Source organism: Terrapene carolina, unplaced genomic scaffold (genome assembly GCF_002925995.2).
Source record: "Terrapene carolina triunguis isolate 2854851 unplaced genomic scaffold, T_m_triunguis-2.0 Scaffold17, whole genome shotgun sequence".
NCBI classification, from domain to species: domain Eukaryota; kingdom Metazoa; phylum Chordata; order Testudines; family Emydidae; genus Terrapene; species Terrapene triunguis.
Window position 1 is genome coordinate 2,086,780 of NW_020664368.1, and position 19,637 is coordinate 2,106,416.

Below are 19,637 nucleotides of genomic sequence, written 5' to 3' on the forward strand. Positions count from 1 at the left end.
GCTTTTTTTTTTTTTTTTTTGCACCGCTTGGGGCGGCAAAAACCCTGGAGCCGGCCCTGCTCTCAGCACCATGCTTCTCATGTGACCATTTAAATGCAGTGCTGAATACTCTACCAGGATGGCTTTACCAACACCATGGGTAACCAACAGTCTGCACTTTGGTCACCCTTGTGCTACCACAGCAGAAACCATCTCACTTTGATCTGATGCTCTGAGAAACAGTGAGATTAAACATCCACTTAATTTATATAACTGAGATGCTTTTAAACAAATCATCAAAAGTTTATGCTAATTCTGTGTACATGACTGAATACCCGAGGGGGACACAACTCTTATCTTGTCACCTTATAGGGTAGACCAGTATTCTTTCGCAGCCATTTCAAAGTGAAGGACAGGGCTCTACAGGCAAATGATTATAAAAACTGTCTCTGAATGCCTAGTGAGGGCCAGAACCTGAGAAGTATCTGCAAATCTCATTAAGTCACCACCTCTCAGGATCAGGCCCTAAGTGAGTATGTTGAAATCCAGGGCCACATTCTCAGCTGATGCAATTCCATGTGTTCTAGAGTGCTGGGAGCTCCGGAGCTATGCTGATTGACACCAGCTGAGAGTGTGGGACATCACTGCTTTCTCAAAGTCCACTTATGAGAGTTGCACTTGGAATATTTATAAAGTTGGTTGATCATTTGAAAAAAAATACAGCTGCAGCTGCTCATGGTAGCGTGACAGCATTCTCTGTTGCTATCTATCTGGGAAGCCTTAAGATTCAACTGTAAAAGACTTGGGGGGGTTAGGGGGGAGTCTTGTTTCACTACTGTTACACTGAGTTTAAAAGCAGAATACATTCAATTACACTCCTTGAAAATGCAGCAGTTTCAAATCAGTGTATCAGAGTAGAGAGTCAGTCCCTCTAATATGTAACAAAGGACAGGATCATCTCTTTTTGGAGAAAGGGCTTTAGCAATTCATTTGGAGAGCTAGTTGCAGCTCACAAGAGACTGTGGAAAAACTAACTCAACTATGAGTAAAGGCAGGTAAATGCCTGGAGCTCCATGTCCGGGGGGAGAAAAAAAAATCTGCCATATGCATCTGGAATTTCTGTGCTTTCATCCAAACTACAATTCCGTTTGGTTAATGGGACTGAGAGCATCAGAGGAGATTCTAGTGCATTTAATAGGAATGTAACTTTAGGACAGGTTTAGGGTAGTACATTCACGCCTGAATGACCTCAGATACAAAGACACCATCTGCACTGGCAGAATCACACGGGGAAGCTTTACAAGTGCTTGTCTAAACAATGCCAAGCCCTAGCCAGAAGCACTAGTATTATTATTAGACTGCATTCTCCATATTATTCAAACAAAAACATTCTTGCAATCTTTTTTGACAAATAGCTGGGGAAAAAAAGATGACATTGAGGCGTGCTTTTCATTGTTCCTGTGAACAATGGTTTAGATTTTGGCTGAGCTCAGAGCCTTTGAAAATAGAATGTGAAATATCAGGCCACCATGAAAATTAAAAGAATGTAAGCATACAAGAATGAAAAACATATTACAAGATACTGTACATTGCGTCCAGTTATAAAAAACATGTATACTCTTATTTTATTTGAGAATAATATATAATCATGTAATTGAAGACTCATAATGCATATGCACAAAGGGTCAGAGTTAAGGCTGCATATGCCCAACTTTAACTTTGGCAAATTCTGATTTTTAAGTGCTAATTATCATGTTCAGTCTTAGTGTACAGTTGATATAGTTGTGTAGTTATAATTTTGTATGGAGTTAATATTAAAAGTCATACTTAAAGAAAGAAGTTCTACATAGTAGAAATAAACCTAAAAGGCAATTCCTGGAATAATCTTTTATTCTGAGAGGAAAAAATTCCACTAAACAGAAATGCATAATCAAAAAACAAAACACTCTGACATTGCTAACCTGAGAAATGTAAATTACCCTTTATTTACAGACAAAATTACATTATCAGAGTCTAAAATCTGCATTTCCTCACTAGCTCTTTACTATTTGTAAATTTCACATCATCAGATGAAACTGACATGAGTAGTACATTGTAACTGTATGCAAGAGATGACATGTTTATATTGGAAACGCAGATCGACATCTCAGTCTACTTTATTCTATTCATCATGGTATCTCATTGCCTTGTGGTGAAGATGATGCAAACAAATTATTTAAAGTCTCTGATATATCCCTTTTCTCCTTTATTGCTTCCTGGTAACACAGTAAATTTACCAATTAATTCTCTTATAGGCTTCTGATATGAACAATGCTTTTATTTTATTTGTGTATCCAGCCATTCCCCCTTAATATTCCTTCTTAACCCTCTTCATTTACATCTTACCTGCCATAGTGCATGATTCTTTCTATTGGCTTCATTATGGTTGGATTTCCAAGCATGTCTTAAAAAGTATAGTTCATAAAAGGAGGCTATCACTGTTGTGAATTGTTTTTAATGAAGACTTTTAAAAATATACTCAGCTACACAAAACATAGATAAGCATTTTAAACCCAGGATAAGTCCATTTAAATCTGCCTTTGACATTTCCTGAGCAGTCATAGATTGATATGCCACCATATAGGCTGACAGCATAGAATAGAAAGAGAGAGGCTATTACATACATTTTAGGAGCTGGTTACCACAAATGTTACCCAGAAATTATACTGGGGACTTTTCATGACCTAAACGCTGGTTTTTAAATGAGATTCTGAATATCACTCAGTAGAGTTTTAGCACAAATGCTATTTGGTTTGCCCAAATTGTAGAGAACAGCTCATCTCTTCACAAGCTTTCAGAGCTTTTAATTTAGTGAGTTACTGTTTATTTTAATGAGTGTCCTAGGAGATGATTTGGCATTACTAGGGGAAGATTAATTTGTGTACTAACCCAACTTGAAAGTTCACTCAATTTACACAAAGAAATGAAAAGCTTAAACTCTCAATAAAAATTCAGCTATTTCCCCCCACTGCAGTTTATAGCATCAGAGCCAGAGTAAGCGAGGCATCGGGAAAAAAAATCAGATCAGAGATGACTTCCCAAATGTATATCAAGGCTTTGATAATTAGAATTGTGTACCCCACACTTCAAGGCGCACTGGCTGAAGCAGTGCAAAATGACTGTAATGCTCTATTTGTGCTGCTGTAGCTACAGATCTGTCAGTATTTTTGTTATAACCCTTCACTTCAGGAACAAACTAAATGCAGCTCCCACAGAAATCACTAGGAGTTTATCCATTGACTTCAGTGGCAACCAAGCTTTAACATCAAGGGACTTTTTATGGTGAAGGACCTGATCCTGCAAACCTTACTCATATGAGAAATCCTCATTCAAGGAGCCCTCAGTCAAGTACCTTAGCAGTAAAATGACACCTGATACAGATTGGGAACCACTGCCTTAGGCAAATCCTAACTGTGGTTTGAAGAGCATTTTCTGTGGGCCATAAAGAATTGGCTGTTCAGAGAATGCAGCTCCTCCTCCTTGTCTCTAGCTGCAAAATAATGCCCAAAGAAGTTAAAATATATTAAATATTTTCCTAATGTTACACTTCCATGTCAGCAATGTCATAGTTGCCACAGGAATGTTATTCAATCTCCAACTGTAGGGGAGGTAGTTCTTGCAATCACCAGTGAGAATGGAGATTGTCCAGAAGCTAATGGCCTATTGAGGTGTAATTTGTTGTGACACTGATTTAAGCCTATTTAAAATATATATATATCAAATCTCTTTGGTGGTTTAATCCCTAACACAAACCTTCTTTTCCCCTGAAAAACTAAGAGGCTTTACCTCAAAACCAACTGATTTTAACAACAATGTTCTGCAGATAAGGCTACATTGTTTTTTCAATTATTGTTTTAGAAACTAACTATTGTGCACATTAACTTTTTGCATTGAAAATGACAAAAAATGTCAGCACACAGATTCATTGCACCCTCAGGGCCTATGTATTACCTCAATAAACTAATGACTGAAAACATGGCAGTGTGTGGGTTGCTGGTCTGTTGAGGTAAAAAAACCCAGACACAGTATATCACAGTAACTGTTCTGAACTATGGTGTGAGCCATGCTAAATTTATCATGTAATAATTGAAAAGTTCACATCACCTTCAAATAAGTCATTAAAATCTTTTTACCAAATTACGTACATGGACACGTTTTGGTTCTCTCAATACCTCCTTAAAAAGGATCAGGGAAATTAAAATAAAGACGAAGTCTATGAACTTGAATCAGACAATTTTAAAATAGAGTTAGTGTCAATAATACAGATTATTTTGCTGACTTTTGCTTATGCTGTTGTGCAAGAAAGACCGGTTCGAGTGATAAAAGGACATAAGTGAATGTGTGCTGGCCTGGATTTTCAGATGTAACTGCAAATTTCTGTAACTTTGCTAAGATTAAAGTGTGATTGTGTACTAAAGTTACTGGAACGATATTGTAAGGCTTCATGTTTATTATATCTTGATTTCTAAATCAAATTTGCTCAATTTACAAATACAAACTGTGTTTTTTCTCATGGAAGTCACAGAATCATGGGGACCTTGAGAGGTCTAGTCCAGCTTCCATGCTGAGGCAGGACCAAGTAAACCTACACAACCCCTGGCAGTTGTGTAATCTGTTTTTAAAAACCATCTATGATGTGGATTCCACAACCTCCCTTGGTAACCTATTCCATTAGTCAACTATCCTTATAGTTAGAAAGGATTTCCTAATTAACATATATCTTCTGTGCTGCAGGTTAAGCTGATTACTTCTTTTGTCTTCCTAGGTGAAAGGTCTTGGCCTAAGCAGGTTTCTCGCCTATCTTCAATTTCCAGTGGCTTCAGCCCCTCCTTGATTGAAGGGCCGATCTTTCTCAGCTTGCAGAGCTCTGGCCCCTTCTGTCTGTCTAGTGATGGATGCCAAAGATGGCCTCTGTCCTTGCCTATATCTTCCAAAGTTCAATGATTTTAGAGAGGCAACATAAGATAATAAAAGAACATAAGAATGGCCATACTGGTTCAGACCAAGGGTTCATCTAGCCTAGTATCCTGTCTTCAGACAGTGGCTAGTGCCAGATGCTTCAAAGGGAATGAACAGAACAGGAAAATTATAGAGAAATCCATCACCTGTCTATTCCCTCAGGGACACTCACAGCATGGGGTTGCATATCTGACCATTTTGGCTATTAGCCATCGATGGACCTATCCTCCATGAACTTATTCGGTTCTTTCTTGAACTCATTTATACTTTTGGCCTTTACAACATCCCCTAGCAACAAGTTCCTCAGGTTGACTCTGTGTTGTGTGAAGAAGTATTTCCGTTTGTTTTAAACCTTCTGCCTATTAATTTCTATTCCCAACTGATAAGGTGTCACTTGGAGTATTGTGTCCAGTTCTGGGTGCCAAATTTCAGGAAGGATGTGGACAAATTGGAGAAGGTCCAGAGAAGAGCAACAACAATGATTAAAGATCTAGAAAGCATGACCTATGAGGAGAGGTTAGAAAGACTGGGTTTGTTTAGAGTGGAGAAGAGAGGACGGGGGGAGGGGGGGGAGATGGGATGGGGCGGGGGACATAACAATTTTCAAGTACATATAAAGTTGTTACAAGGAAGAGGGTGAAAAATTGTTCTTTAATCTCTGAGAATAGGACAAGAAGCAATGGGCTTAAATTGCAGCAAGGGAGGTTTAAGTTGGACATTAGGAAAACTTTCCTAACTGTCAGGGTAGTTAAGCACTGGAATAAATTACCTAGGGAGGCTGTGGAATCTCCGTCATTGGAGGTTTTATAAGAACAAGTTAGACAAATGCCTGTCAGGCATAGTTTAGTTATTATGTACTCCTGCCTTGAGTGCAGGGGACTGGATTAGATGACTTCTTGAGGTCCCTTCCAGTCCTATGATTCTATTGTTGGCTCATATTCAATTTATCTTTTACAACAGAACTACTGGCTAGCCAGTTATTCCACAATCTGTAGTTGTGCATTTGATCTTCCCTTCCTAAGTGAAGTACTTTGCACTTGTCTTTACTGAATTTAATCTTATTGATTTTTAGACCAATTCTTCAGTTTATCAAGGTCATTTTGAATCCTTATATCCTGTCTTCCAGAATGCTTGCAACCCTTCCCAGCTTGGTGAATCAAGACTTAACTGGCCCATGATGACCCTCTAACTACACCCAGGAGCTGGTACCTGTTCCAGATGGTGGCTCGTTAGCCAATTAGCAAAGGAGAAGCTGAGTTCTATAATTCTGCCTGCACAGCATAAATAGGAGGTGGCTCAGGTAGGATGGGAGATCCCAGGTGTGAGTAAGAAGGAAAGTGCTGTTCCCAGGCAAGGCTTGGGCCTACAAGCTAGAGAGAACCAGTGCTGGCTCCTGTAAGGGAGGAGCTCTGAGTTATGGCTTAGAGGTAAGAGGGAGATCCCCCAAAGGAAGATGGTCAAAGCACTAGGGAAGGGAGACAGTAGGGGATGCTTGTTGTCAGGTCTGGGAGGCCAGCTTTTGGGTGCTTTTAGAGAGGCCCAGCAGTTTGGGGCTGGAGAGCTGAACTACAGGAGTAGAGCTGGAAGGCGGTCTGTGGGGTGGTGGTCCAAGAGGGTAACAGAAGAGGCCAATGGAAGCAGGGTAGGCTTCTGGGAGGGAGCCCTGAGTTAGGGCATTCAGGAAAAAAAGGCCAGCAGGGGTAGAGCACCTGTTTGTTGTATTTGGACTCCCAGCAGGGGGAAAGCCAGGGAAGCTGGAACTCCAACAAGAGTGAGAAAGTACTGAGTTGAGCCCAGGAGGGGTAAAGGACCTTTTGTTTGCCAACTGGGACTCTGAGTATTCAGAAGGGGTTTGAACTGTGGGCTTGGCTGGATGGCTGAGCCATGGAAGACCCAGGCAGCCTGCAGGAGGTGCTGGAGCTGAGGATACTGGTGACATTAGACACTGAGACAAGGGGGCACTCCAAGGAGGTGTGCTCTATAACAGCCTGATTCAAAGCCCACTGACATCAATGGGAGCCTTTCCTTGGACTTCAGATCGGACCCAGTATCTCAGAAACAGCAGGAGAAAAATGAACTTTCAACACTGTTGTAAGGCCAGTTTTAAATCCGCATTTAGTTAATATAACTCTGACCCTAGGAACACCTCAGTGCCACATGGTATGGAGCTCCATACCATGGAGCAATGAATCTCAGCTGGTCTGGCCAGCTCAGTGTACCTCGCACACTAAATCCAATGGAGACATTTAATGTCATCAGAAAACTAGTAACTCACTGGTCAATATTCTGATATATGTACAATTAACCTGCAAAGAATTATACTAATGTGCTGGAAATTGGTAACTAAAAATGTCTACACCAGGCATATCAGGGGAAGTTGATACAGAGGTTTTTCCAGACAAAGGAAAGGGGCTGACACCTCAAGCCAAGTGTGGCAAGGGAAAGTGGGCCAGCCATTTGTATCGTAGACTGCAAGAAGATCATGTGCATTGTAAAAGTCACAAGTTGGGGAGGAGCCAGCAGGGGAAAAGAATTTTATCTGGGGATACACTTCAAGATTATACATTTCAAATGTTTACTGGACTATAAAGGGGGGGAGAGGAGATCCCCTAAGCTATACTTCACCACAGGAGACAAAGAAAATCAAGCACTTCAGGCTATGTAATTGATCCTCAGCCAGGACTAGCCAGCCATGCTGGAAGAATGACTATGGTGAGAACTTTTTTGAACAAAAAGACTATAGTTTGTTGCATTTCAGTCTTGGTAGCCTATTTTTGCAACCATTTCTATCACTTAAACCTATGTCTATGTTAATGAACTTTTTAGTTTTATATAAACCAACTCAGGGCTATGATTGAAGGGAAGGGTGAGAGAACCCCAGGTAAGTTAACCAGCTGCTGTATACTGCCTTGTTAAAGGAGCAGCAAAATTGATAGTTTTGTGGGTGCTACAATAAGAGGGGACTAAGCACTGCAGAAAGATGTCTCTGGGGAGAACTTGGGGCTGGAAGGGTTGTGGAGGTCCCTCTGCAATGAGTAACTGGGTGGTGAAGCTGGGTGAGACCTGCATGCTTGTAGGCTGTCTGTTGCTGTCTGGGCTGTGAGCCACAGCAACATAACTGTGGGTGCTTTGACAGTTGCAGGGCAGGTGGTGACTGAATGCTTTACTGGCCTGGGTAAATCCCAAAGGGTCACAATAACCACTTTTAAATTTATCCTTTTTGAAATATTAGGTTGATTTTAAAAATGTGGTTAACCAACTTATCTTGCAACAATTTTGAACTAAATATCGTTTCTGATTTTTATACACTACAGATTGTATAATTTTGTGCGCATTTCCTAAATAGAATAGTTACATGTAAGAAAAAATAATTGACATAACATTCATTTTTAAGCATAAAGAAATTTATTTTGCACACAAGTATTTACAGAAAAATGTACTTTTTTTTTTTGGAAGTTGCTGAAGTTTAATAGATTTTTCTCCTGAAAGAAAACTTCATATCTTTGCATTATAAAAACATATTGCCTTTGCTATGTGAAAACCTGGTGTTTAACTCTCTGGATTTCTTTATCAGGGCTTTCTTTTGAACTTCATCAAATCGACTGACTTGGAGGTCCTGGTCTCGGTCAAATGGCCTTCTCTCTTGAGGCTTCTTATCTTCAGTTGCTTTGCTCTTTAATTTTTTATGATGCATATCCATGAGAGATTCTGATCTTTTTGAGTCCTGGAAATAGGGGAAGAAGGAAGGTGAATATTGCAGAATGATGGTGAAATATAGCAAAAACAAAAATGACTTAAAGTGTGTCAAGAGTCAGGATGGTTATGAGGAATTTCAGAAAGACAAGATAAGCTACTGGGCAACATGAAAGTAAATGAAATTCAATGTAGACAAGTGCAGGGTAACTCAAATTAGAAAAAACACTTTTATACACTGTTTTAAAATGGGGTTCTTACCTCTGAAACTCACTGTAGACAGATGAATATGAAGTTACAGGAAAAAAGTTCTAAAGATTGGTTTTAATTCAGCAAAACACTTAAGCATTTGATTAGTCCACTGAAGTCAATAGGACTATTCACATGCTTGAAGTTAAGTACCGGCTTAGGTGCTTTGCTGAATTAGGGGCTTGTGTTGTTTTTCAGAACCTGATGCTGCTGTCATACAAGTCAATGGTAAAACGCCCATTGATTTTTAAACAGGAGTGACATCAGTCCCAAGTAGGGGATGCGGCACCATCCTCTGAGAGCAAAGTGTGTATGCCCTGCTATGGCTAGGCAGTTCCTTGGACTCCCATCCCATTGCAAACCTGTGCAAAGGCTTGACACAAACTGGTCTATAGGCAAATCTGCTTCTATCTTTGTCTGTATTTTTAATGACATCTACATGAAGACAAGCTCTTAGAAAAATACAATTTAACATTCTGCTTATTCCCCACTTGTAGTCATCATCTTCTGTGATATCAAACTGTTGCTGTGGAAAATCATTAAATCACAGGCCAGATTCATTCCTGGTGTAATTCCACTGACTTTAATAGAGTTACACCAGAGGATTGATAGTGCCAAGTTATCACTGCAGATGCTAAAAAGAAACCATTTTAAGATATAAAGCACTTTCCAGGAAAGTGTCCTTGGTAGGAAATCAATGGAAAAAGGAAGAAAAGCCATTTGAAAATGACCTAAGACTTGTTTCAATGCAGAACATTTTTCAAAACATTCTAAGAGGCATCAGCTAACCTTGCACAGTAATAGTATATGCAAGTTTCTCTCTGGTAGAGCAGATAACAGAATACAACTTAAAAGAACTGCATTTATGTAATGTCCACAACTGAACAAGCAGCAGGAAATAGAGAAAATTCAAGACTGTACACTAATAGCTCTGGATCTGCAAGCCCTATAAATCTAAAAAGATGCATCACCTAATGAACTGCAAATAAATTATTAAGAGTGCCCCATAAACTCAATTCTTCTAATATAAACCAAGGTTGCTGTTCTCTCAGTTAATTGTTTTCTCTTAGGAGATTTGACTGTCTTCCAGCTGATGGCTGTAAACAAGGGAGAAAAGGAAGGGGCAGCTGTAGGACAGATAATAGCCCATGCTGTGAGACAGCAGTGGGTGGGGGAGGGAAGTGATTGTGAAGCTATGAGGCTCAGATTTTTAATTACCAATATTTGTCCATGAAAACCACAACTGCTTTTGCAGAAACTAAGGAATATTTCCAAGTAAAAATGTTGCCCGAAAGGCAGACAATTATGGTATTGATCTCTTAGGCACATTGAGCCTCCTTTGGATGGTTCTGTATTTTAACCTTTCAATTAAACCTGTAATGCTGTTTTCTTCCAGGGATGCCTGTAATTCAGTGAAGTCTTTTACTGTTTGACTTGAAACTGTATATTCCCAGCAATGGAAGTTCTACCATAGGAATCGTTTAAGTAAAACACAAACTGAAACTCATCTAAGAAAAGGCATATAAAAACCTACACACACACTCTCTGACACTATCTTTCAGCAGCAGCGGGAGGGCCCAATCTTGCTCTTGTTGAAGTCAATGACAAATTCTCTAATGGCTTAAATGGCTGCAGGTTTGGGCCCCAGAAGAGAAGAATGTAGTGATATCACCATGGAAACCAACAGTGCTAGGAATGAGAAACCAAAAGAGAGCTAAGAATTAAAGGAAACCTAGAAGAAAAAGCATTTTGTGCTTATACTTGCATTGTATGAAGACAGCTGCTCAGCCAGTCTCTTGTCTCTTGCCGATAATACAATTTCTTCATCACCTTTACTGGTTGACTTCTTTGCTTCTTGCATTTCCTGATGAATGGAAGCAGACTGCAATTATTAGCAGGCAGCATACTTGAAGTAAGTGACAAAGAAATCTATACTTATCTTGCTTAAATATTAGAGGAGCGGGTCAAGATAGAGCCTTTGTACCTCTGCCCCTCAGGCATTTTTGTTCTGCTTGATAAGAATCAGTAACTGGCTGTTCATTAAATTGATACAGAACAATAGACTTCCCAGGCCATAGCAGACAGATATAATGTTTAATGTAAGAAGGAAAATAACTATTAGGTCTGAAATTTCTGTGTTTGGGAACATGAGAGCACTTTTATTAGGTTATTCCTGAATGGCAGAGGTGAACTCTGAGAAGACTGATAACATATAGACTGTCTGCATGTTTATATGAATGAATAAATGCTCACTTGGGCTTTCCTCTCTCTGTCGGCTGGAGTATCTGTCCAAATTGACTTATCTCCTGACTTCTCATCTGTTCTTCTCTTGAAAGTTCTTGGGCCCAATCCAAAGCCTTTCAATTCTGGTGGAAGCTCAGTCATCCAAGACTCCCTTGAAACTTGCTTGGACCCATCCTTTAAGAAAAAAATCATAGTGGGAATGTTAATAAATAAATTGTGGGTTCTTCTAGATAACATTTTCTTAAGTGTTACAGTCATTTAGCATCTTCAATATATACAGCTGAGCTTGCTAAAATTCACATCTTTTTAGGCCAAGAAAACATGCACAGTCAAAATTATTAACTTACATCATCTGAAGAAGTAAGTTTTTCTTTCATTCGCTGAGCTCTGCGTTCAAAGTCTCTAGTTACACTAGATTCTACTGGTCCTTTTGCAGGCATTGGACCTATGACAGCGTCTTCTTCCTCACTATCTGTTGCCTTCCAAAAATAAAATAAGACATTATCAACCATAATAGGTCACTACAGAAATATTCTTAGCTATAAACCCAACTGTCTTCTCAAACAGGCCCATGACCAATAATTTCTTTCAATTCATATTAAGAAACAGGTGTATTATAAATACACATTACTTATATATCCAAGCATTTAAAAGTTGTCCAGTCCCAGCTCTAACTCCCATTGCCTTTAACAGAAACCAAATTATTTCTAATCTCTACACTTCTGAATGTGTCATCAGTGGTGGTCAATAGAATTCTTGCCAGAGACATTAATAATGCACTTTTTTTTGTTTAAGATGTGTAGAATACTCAACATCAAGATGATATCTTTTGATATTCTGCTCACTCTCCTGTAGCTCCAGTGATAAATGATTAACATCAGAAACAAGTGAAGTGTACATGTACAACTCTGATATCATGGGCACCAATATATCCTCCATTACTGCCATCAACATTCTGAATGTATTGCCATAGGTGTGCATAGCATTTTACATAGCAAGAAAAGAGCTTAGAATCTAAACTGATCATAGTAAAACTGGATGTTGGGAGGAGGAGAACAGGAAAGGGTGGGGGTGGAAAGAAGGAAGGAATACACAGAATATAGTTATGGAATTGCTTCACTGGTACAGCACATGCTGTGCTAGTTCCTAGTTAAGGTTTGGTTTGTGTGTGTGTTTTTTTTTTTTTTTAATTTCCTTTCAACGTTGTTTAAAATGGAATTTATATTTGAAGGATTGTTGGGAAAGCTAGAACTGAAGAAGGCTGGAGGGAGTACAGAATAAAAGGAGACATTCCAGGTGTAGAGTGCTGAATGGGAGATGGCGCATAAGTCCATCTAAGAGAAGAACTAAGCTAGGTGGAAATGGAAGGACACAAGTTCTGCGAAAGAGACTGCCAAGTGACTAGTGATGAGCTGTAGGAAGTGGCAGAGTTGTGCAAAGCCTTGAAAATGAGAATAAGGAGTTTGCCATTGATGTAAAGGTGGGGCCTGTTAAGTGGGATAGATGCATTCAAGTGGCAGAGGAGAGTGGTGGCATCTATTGGTAACCTACAAGGCGGCAACAACAGGGCTGGCACAGCCCAGAGGAGCAAGCTTGAGTGGCGAACAAGCTGGTGGTGGTAGGGAAGTTCCAGAGCCACTGTGGGCAAGGCGGCTACTTGCAAGAGGCAGGGGGTAACAACATGATCAATAGTCCTAGGTACCCTGAGAGCCATCCCAATGGACAAGGGTGTGTCTCTTTCTCTTCTCTCCCCCCCCCCCCCCCCCGAGTCGGTAAGAAATCTGTATATTTTGTAAAGCAAGATGTGGCAGGCTTTAGACACATCCTGAACGTTGGCGGAAGGCAAGAGAGTAGGATGACAATAAGGCTGTGGGCCCACAAAACTGACAACTGTGGAATTATCTAATATGATGGAGAAAGGAAGAGGAGGGATTTATTTTGGGGGTGAGATGGTTTTGGCATGCTGCGTTTAAGTTGACAGGTGGGCTTCCAAACAGTAGATGAGACAATGGCAGAAAAGAGTGGAGAGGAAAAACCCACCACCAGACTTCAGTGTAAAAGAAGTTACTCACCTTGTGCAGTAAGGATGGTTCTTCGAGGTGTGTGTCACTATGGGTGCTCCACTGCAGGTGTGCTTGCCTCCCTGCACTGCTGATTGGAGAACTTCAGTAGTAGTGTTGATTAGACAGCAGATGCGGGCTAACCCCCCTCAGTTCCTTCTCTACTGCAGAGTCCCAGACAAGAACCCTGGAGTACAGGGAAGGAGGGTGGCTTGCGGAGCACCCATGGGGAACACATCTTGAAGAACCATAATTACTGCACAAAATGAGTAATTTCTCTGATTAGCGTCCGTATGGGTGCTCCACTGCAGGTAACTCCAGAGCACTGTCCTTATTGGTGGGTTGGGACTTCGGGGTCGGGTCAGTTACAGATGACTCTACTGTGGCGCTGAAGATGGCATAGGAGGTGGAGTCTCCAGTGATCGCGTAGTGTTCTGTGAAAGTGTGGACTGATGCCCATGTTGCTGCTCTACAGATTTCTGAGATAGGATGTTCTTGAAAAAGGTGATGGGTGAGGAGATCGACCTTGTGGAGGGCATGCGAATAGTATCTGGAGGGGTCATATTACAAGGTTGATAACACTGTCTAATCCAGTTTGACACCCATGTGGAGAGTCTCTGGACTGAGCCCTTGGATCTCTCCGCAACAGCAAGGAAAAGTCTAGAAGACCTCCTGAAAACCTTCGTCCTATCCAGGTAGAAGGCTAGGGCTCTTCTGAGGTCTAGCATGTATAATATAGCCTCCCTGTTGTCTCAAGGAGGTTTGGTATAAAAGGTTGGAAGCTGAATCAGTTGATTCATGTGAAGTGTGGTGGTTAACTCATGATTAACTCAAAAAAATTTACTGCAATTAAAAAAATTAATTGCGATTAATCACACTGTTAAGCAATAGAATACCAAGTGAAATTTATTAAATATTTTTGATTTTCTACATTTTCAAATATTGATTTCTATTACAACACAGAATACAAAGTGTAGTGTTCGCTTTATATTTGATTACTAATATTTGCACTCTAAAATGAAACAATTTTTCAATTCACCTCATACAAGTACTGTAGTGCAATCTCTCTACTGTGAAAGTGTAACTTACAAATGTAGATTTTTTTGTTTTTGTTACATAATTGTTTTGTTTTTGAGTGCAATGTAAAACTTTAGAGCCTACAAGCTCACTCACTCCTACTTTTTGTTCAGCCAATCGCTAAGACAAGTTTGTTTACATTTACAGGACATAATGCTGCCTGCTTATTATATACAATGTCACCTGTAAGTGCGAATGCTTGTTCTCACTTTTGTAGCCGGCATTGCAAGGTATTTACATACCAGATATGTTAAATTCATATGCCCCTTCATGCTTCGGCCACCATTCCAGAGGACATGCTTCCATGCTGATGACGCTCGTTTAAAAAAAAAAAAAATAAAAAAAATGAATTAAACTTGTGACTGAACTCCTAGGGGGAGACTTGTATGCAGGGGTGAAAGTAACTTAAAGGACTTACCGGTATGCCGGAGTCCTGAGCGGGGCGTGGCCTTAACCAGAAGAGGCAGGGCCTTTCAAGTTTTAAAGGCCCTGGGGCTGTGGCTGGGAGCCCCAGGGCCTTTAAATCACCCCTGAGCTACCAGCTGCAGAGGCTGGGGTAGCGGCGGCAGGGCTCCGGCAGCTATTTTAAAGGGCCAAAGGCTCTGGCTGCTGCGGGGAGCTCTGGCAGCGGGGCTTGGGCGGCGCTTTAAAGGGCCCGGGGCTCTCCGCAGGTGCCGGAGCTACGGGACCTTTAAATCACCGCCAGAGAAGCCGGTCCAGTCCGGCACAGCGTACTGGTCTTACTTTCATCTATGATTGTATGTCTCCTGTTCTGTTTTACCCCCATTCTGCCATATATTTCATGTTATAGCAGGCTCGGCTGATGACCCAGCACATGTTCGTTTTTAAAAATACTTTCACAGCAGATCTGTCAAAACGCAAAGAAGGTACCAATGTGAGATTTCTAAAAATAGCTACAGCACTGGACCCAAGGTTTAAGAATCTGAAGTGCCTTCACACCTCGTCCCTCTCAGCTTTTGGGAGCATGCTTTCAGATGTCTTAAAGGAGCAACACTCTGATGCGGAAACTACAGAATCCAAACCACCCAAAAAAAAAAAATCCACCTTCTGCTGGTGGCATCTGACTCAGATGATGAAAATGAACATGTCAGTCTGCACTGCTTTTGATCGTTATGGAGCAGAACCTGTCATCAGCATGGACACATGTCTTCTGGAATGCTGGTTGAAGCATGAAAGGACATATTAATCTTTAGCGCATCTGGCATGTGAATATCTTGCAACGCTGGCTACAACAATGCCATACAAATGCCTGTTCTCACTTTCATGTGACATTGTAAACAAGACATGAGCAGCATTATCTCCTGCAAATTGTAAACAAACTTGTTTGTCTGAGCGATTGGCTGAAGGAGGACTGAGTGGACTTTTAGGTTCTAAAGTTTTACATTGTTTTATTTTTGAATGCAGTTATTTTTTGTATATAATTCTACATTTGTAAGTTCAACTTTCACGATAAAGTGATTGCAATACAGTATTTTTATTAGGTGAATTAAAATACTATTTCTTGTTTTTTACAGTGCAAATATTTTGTAATAAATGTGAGTATGGTACATTTTATAGTCTGTGTTATATTGATTTCAATTATATTTGAAAATGTAGAAAACATCCAAAAGTATTTAAATAAATGGTATTCTATTATTAACAGTACCATTAACAGCAATTAATTTTTTTTAACTGCTTGACAGCCCTAGTTATGACACTAAACATGTGGCACCAATTCTGTCAAATATCTTACACCTTCCCTACAATATATATTACCTTAGAGCAGAGTTCCCTGCAAGTTACATCCCAGCAGGAGCTGGGCATTCAGTAGTGAAAGAGGAAAGATACGAAGGGCAATGGGAAGGAGTAATGAGCACAATTTTGAAAAATCTTAAATAGGGAGGAGAGTAAATGGGAAGAAAAATGACCATTTCCCATCCTAAAGCACACCATGATCTGACCCGTAATTGAAGATAACATACAACGGAGGAGGTGGGAGTGCTGTGCCCAATTTTTACTTCTTTATGATGGATAAAGGAAGCATGTAAAAGTGTGTGTGTGTTTTAAACATACAATTCAGGCCTCATCTACTCTCCAAGACTACAGCTATTGAAGAACCACTGTCATATCACATAAGACGAGCAACTGAGAAGATATGAGATTTTTAGACATGCTCTTTAAAACTCTGGGGTTTAAGCTCAATACAAAATGGAGAAACTGTCATTGTTAAATATTCAACACCCCTGCTCCTTCAAAACAAGTGTGACATCTCATACTAACTAGTCTAACAGCTCTTTATAGCTAGTATAAGAATCTTCTGAGCTCAGCACTAAATAACTTTCAGGATTTCTCTCCAACCACCACAGGAGTGCAGGGATAGATGGTAGTTTGGGAAGCACCCCCAAATTACTGCCTCTGTTCCCAGTGCAAGAGTGAAGTTCCCAGGTATGGGGTGGTTGGGAATTCAGTGTATCCCTCACTACTCAACTGTTGATGGGTATTGTCTCAGGCTTCCAGGAATGTAGTTTAGAGTCCATCAAGACATGCTGACCATCTGACTATCTCTTTCCCAGAGACAGGGAAGTGAATACCGTCTATTTGGGATTTGTTGGCATTTTGGGTCCTGGGAAGGGAAGCTCTAGGGGAGAGGCTATCACACCGGGAGAAAGTGAGGGGACACTTTGACTACAAGTCCACAGGCCTGACTTTTTTTTATTTAATTCAGTCTACAATACCGATCCTCCAGCAAAACCAAGAAAGAGCAGACTTTGGGCTGGTCTACACTAGGTGGGAGGATCGATCTAAGATACGTAACTTCAGCTACGTGAATAGCGTAGCTGAAGTCGAAGTATCTTAGATCGATTTACCTCGGGTCCTCACGCCGCGGGATCGACGGCCGCGACTCCCCCGTCGACTCCGCTACCGCCTCTCGCTCTGGTAGAGTTCCGGAGTTGACGGGGAGCACATCCGGGGATCAATTTATCACGTCTAGACGAGACGTGATAAATCAATCCCCAATAGATCGATTACTACCTGCCGATCCAGCGGGTAGTGAAGACATACCCTGAGTGGCAAAGAATAAGTTTGCCATAGTTACTTTAACACCTGCTGCTTGCACCCTCACCCCTCCTTTTCCCCAGACCTCACATTTCCTCTGCTTTGTCCAGCTCCTTACTTCTATCCTCCTGCTCGTCACCACCTCCCCATCTTCATGTTTGTTCCCAACTCACTTGTTAGATAATTAAACTTAGATTGTAAGCTCTACAGGGCAGAGATTTTCTTTTTAAAATTCCTTGAAGTGCCTAGCATGCTCAAGCACAATATAAATGAAAAGGTGGGCAGAGAAACTTACTTCTCTGCTGCATAACCCCTTTCAGACAGGATTCTGCAGTTACAGTTCAGAAGCTACTTCATTAGCACTGATTATTTATACTGCAGTGGCACCCAAAATGAGCCAGACACTTTCCACCTACAGAGCATGACAAATCCCTGCCCTATAGAGTTTACGGTCTAAAACAAGATCTACTGTATTAAAAAGTTATTTCTATGGGCTTTGGATCAGGCTATCTGTTAGAATCCTTCAGATGCCAGTGCACTATAAATACAAGATAGATCTGTGCCATTTCAGTTTTTACAAACCTGGGTATGGAATTCTGAAGTAACAGAAGATCCTATGGAACAGCTGTTCTCCTCACTATACTGTGTAGGTTTCCTAAAACCAGGTGGTAAAGCAGGACCTATAACAGGCCTAAAAAAAAAGAAGAATTCTTATTTTCTTTCCCTAATTTAAAAAAGAATCAGCATGAAAAGCACATTTAAGTAACAATTTTTTATTGTTTGCAACAAGAATCAATATTTGAACAGTTCAATGAAGTGGTAAAGTTGAAAGTGTATTCTCTTGTAAAAGTCACATTTTCATTAATATTCACACACTTTCTATGCATTACATTCATAAAGGGATATCATTAACTTGAAAAATCACACTTCCATCTCCACATTCCAGGAGATTTTTAAAGTTATCACTTAACCCCCCCCCCCTCCCCAAGTAGACACTGTCTCTATTAAATACTTTCCATCTGTTTATCAATATGATCTGCACATTTTGTGCAATCAAAAATACCTCATTAAAGTTTAAGGCCAGAAGGTACCAGCAGATCACCAAGTCTGACCTCCTGTATATTCACAGGCCAACAACATTACCCAGCACCCACACACTAAACCCAAATTAGACAAGAGGATCATTAGACTATTATGTGCCACAGGCCACGAACAGGAAGGATTGAGGTGCACCACTGCTTGAGGCCCCTTTTATGGCAGGGAAATGATTAAATAAGATATACCCAGATAATCCTGTCAAGTGACTCTCACTCACACTCTGCAGGGGAAGGCGAAAACCCCCAACGTCACTGCCAGTCTGACCTGGGGAAAATTCCTTCCTGACCTTGCATATGATGATCCGTTAGACCACAGGTGCTGACTTTTGTTTTTGCCCGTGGGTGCTTTTGAAGAGAGAGAGAGAGAGAGAGAGAGTGTGTGTGTGTGTGTGGGGGGGGGGGGGGGCGCCCCGCGTTTTTGGGGGGGGCTATTTTCAGCATATTTATACATTTCTTTCATATTCTAGTTATTGAATGTGTCTATCATTGGTATCTTTACTATTTGAATAATGATTCAATTATTATGAACTACATAATTACATTATCATGAATTACAGTATATTAAGATGATTGCAATCACCTACAAGCCGTCTTCACCAACGTCCCAGTTTAAAGACATTATGTCTCTCTGTAGCTTTCTGGATGAAACTGTCAGCAATCTTATTTACATCTAGGTTCCCTGGTATTATTGAGATGCACATTAAGGACAGCTACATTATTCAGTTGCGTCTATCCCATTGATAACTGGAGATAATTTTTAAGTCTTCTGAAGCAGGAGAATGAGCATTTCACAGTTCAGAATGATACAGGCACAGTGAGGAGGATTCTTATGAATTGGCAGTACTCTGGAAACCCAGTGCTTCCAGAGTACAGCAAATGACTTCAAGATCTCTTTCTTGATATAGGCACTATCATTTTTTATGTATTGTTGGGTGTGACGCTGTACCCCATAATGCTTTATGGGAATATGACATAACTGGAATATGTTTTGTGCTGCCTGTGCCATGTAACATATCTCTGTAAAAGTTATGGTCTACCATATCTATCCATCTTATTTGTACACATATATCATTTTCTACTTGAGGTTAAGAATATGGGCTGTATACTTGCTTGGTTTCTAAGTAAGCTTTGTGAGGCATTTGGTCAGCTTCTTTAGGAAGGAATTCGCAAGGTTAAGTACCCG

The 19,637-nt window shown here is 40.5% G+C and overlaps 1 protein-coding gene across 2 annotated transcripts in view; it reads right to left on the reverse strand.

Annotated features, from left to right (window-relative positions):
• Positions 1-8,373: 8,373 nt before the first annotated feature.
• Positions 8,374-19,637, reverse strand: part of LOC113404950 (GPALPP motifs-containing protein 1-like) — a 30,338-nt gene continuing 19,074 nt past the window's right edge. For both annotated transcript variants that reach the window (XM_026649703.1, XM_026649679.1), the window contains exons 4-8: positions 17,940-18,048; positions 11,511-11,642; positions 11,173-11,337; positions 10,685-10,783; positions 8,374-8,701 (exon numbers count right to left, since the gene is read on the reverse strand). In XM_026649703.1, coding sequence (XP_026505488.1) covers positions 8,486-8,701; positions 10,685-10,783; positions 11,173-11,337; positions 11,511-11,642; positions 17,940-18,048 — 721 coding nt within the window. In that variant the 3' untranslated portion in view covers positions 8,374-8,485. The remainder of the gene's footprint in view (positions 8,702-10,684; positions 10,784-11,172; positions 11,338-11,510; positions 11,643-17,939; positions 18,049-19,637) is intronic.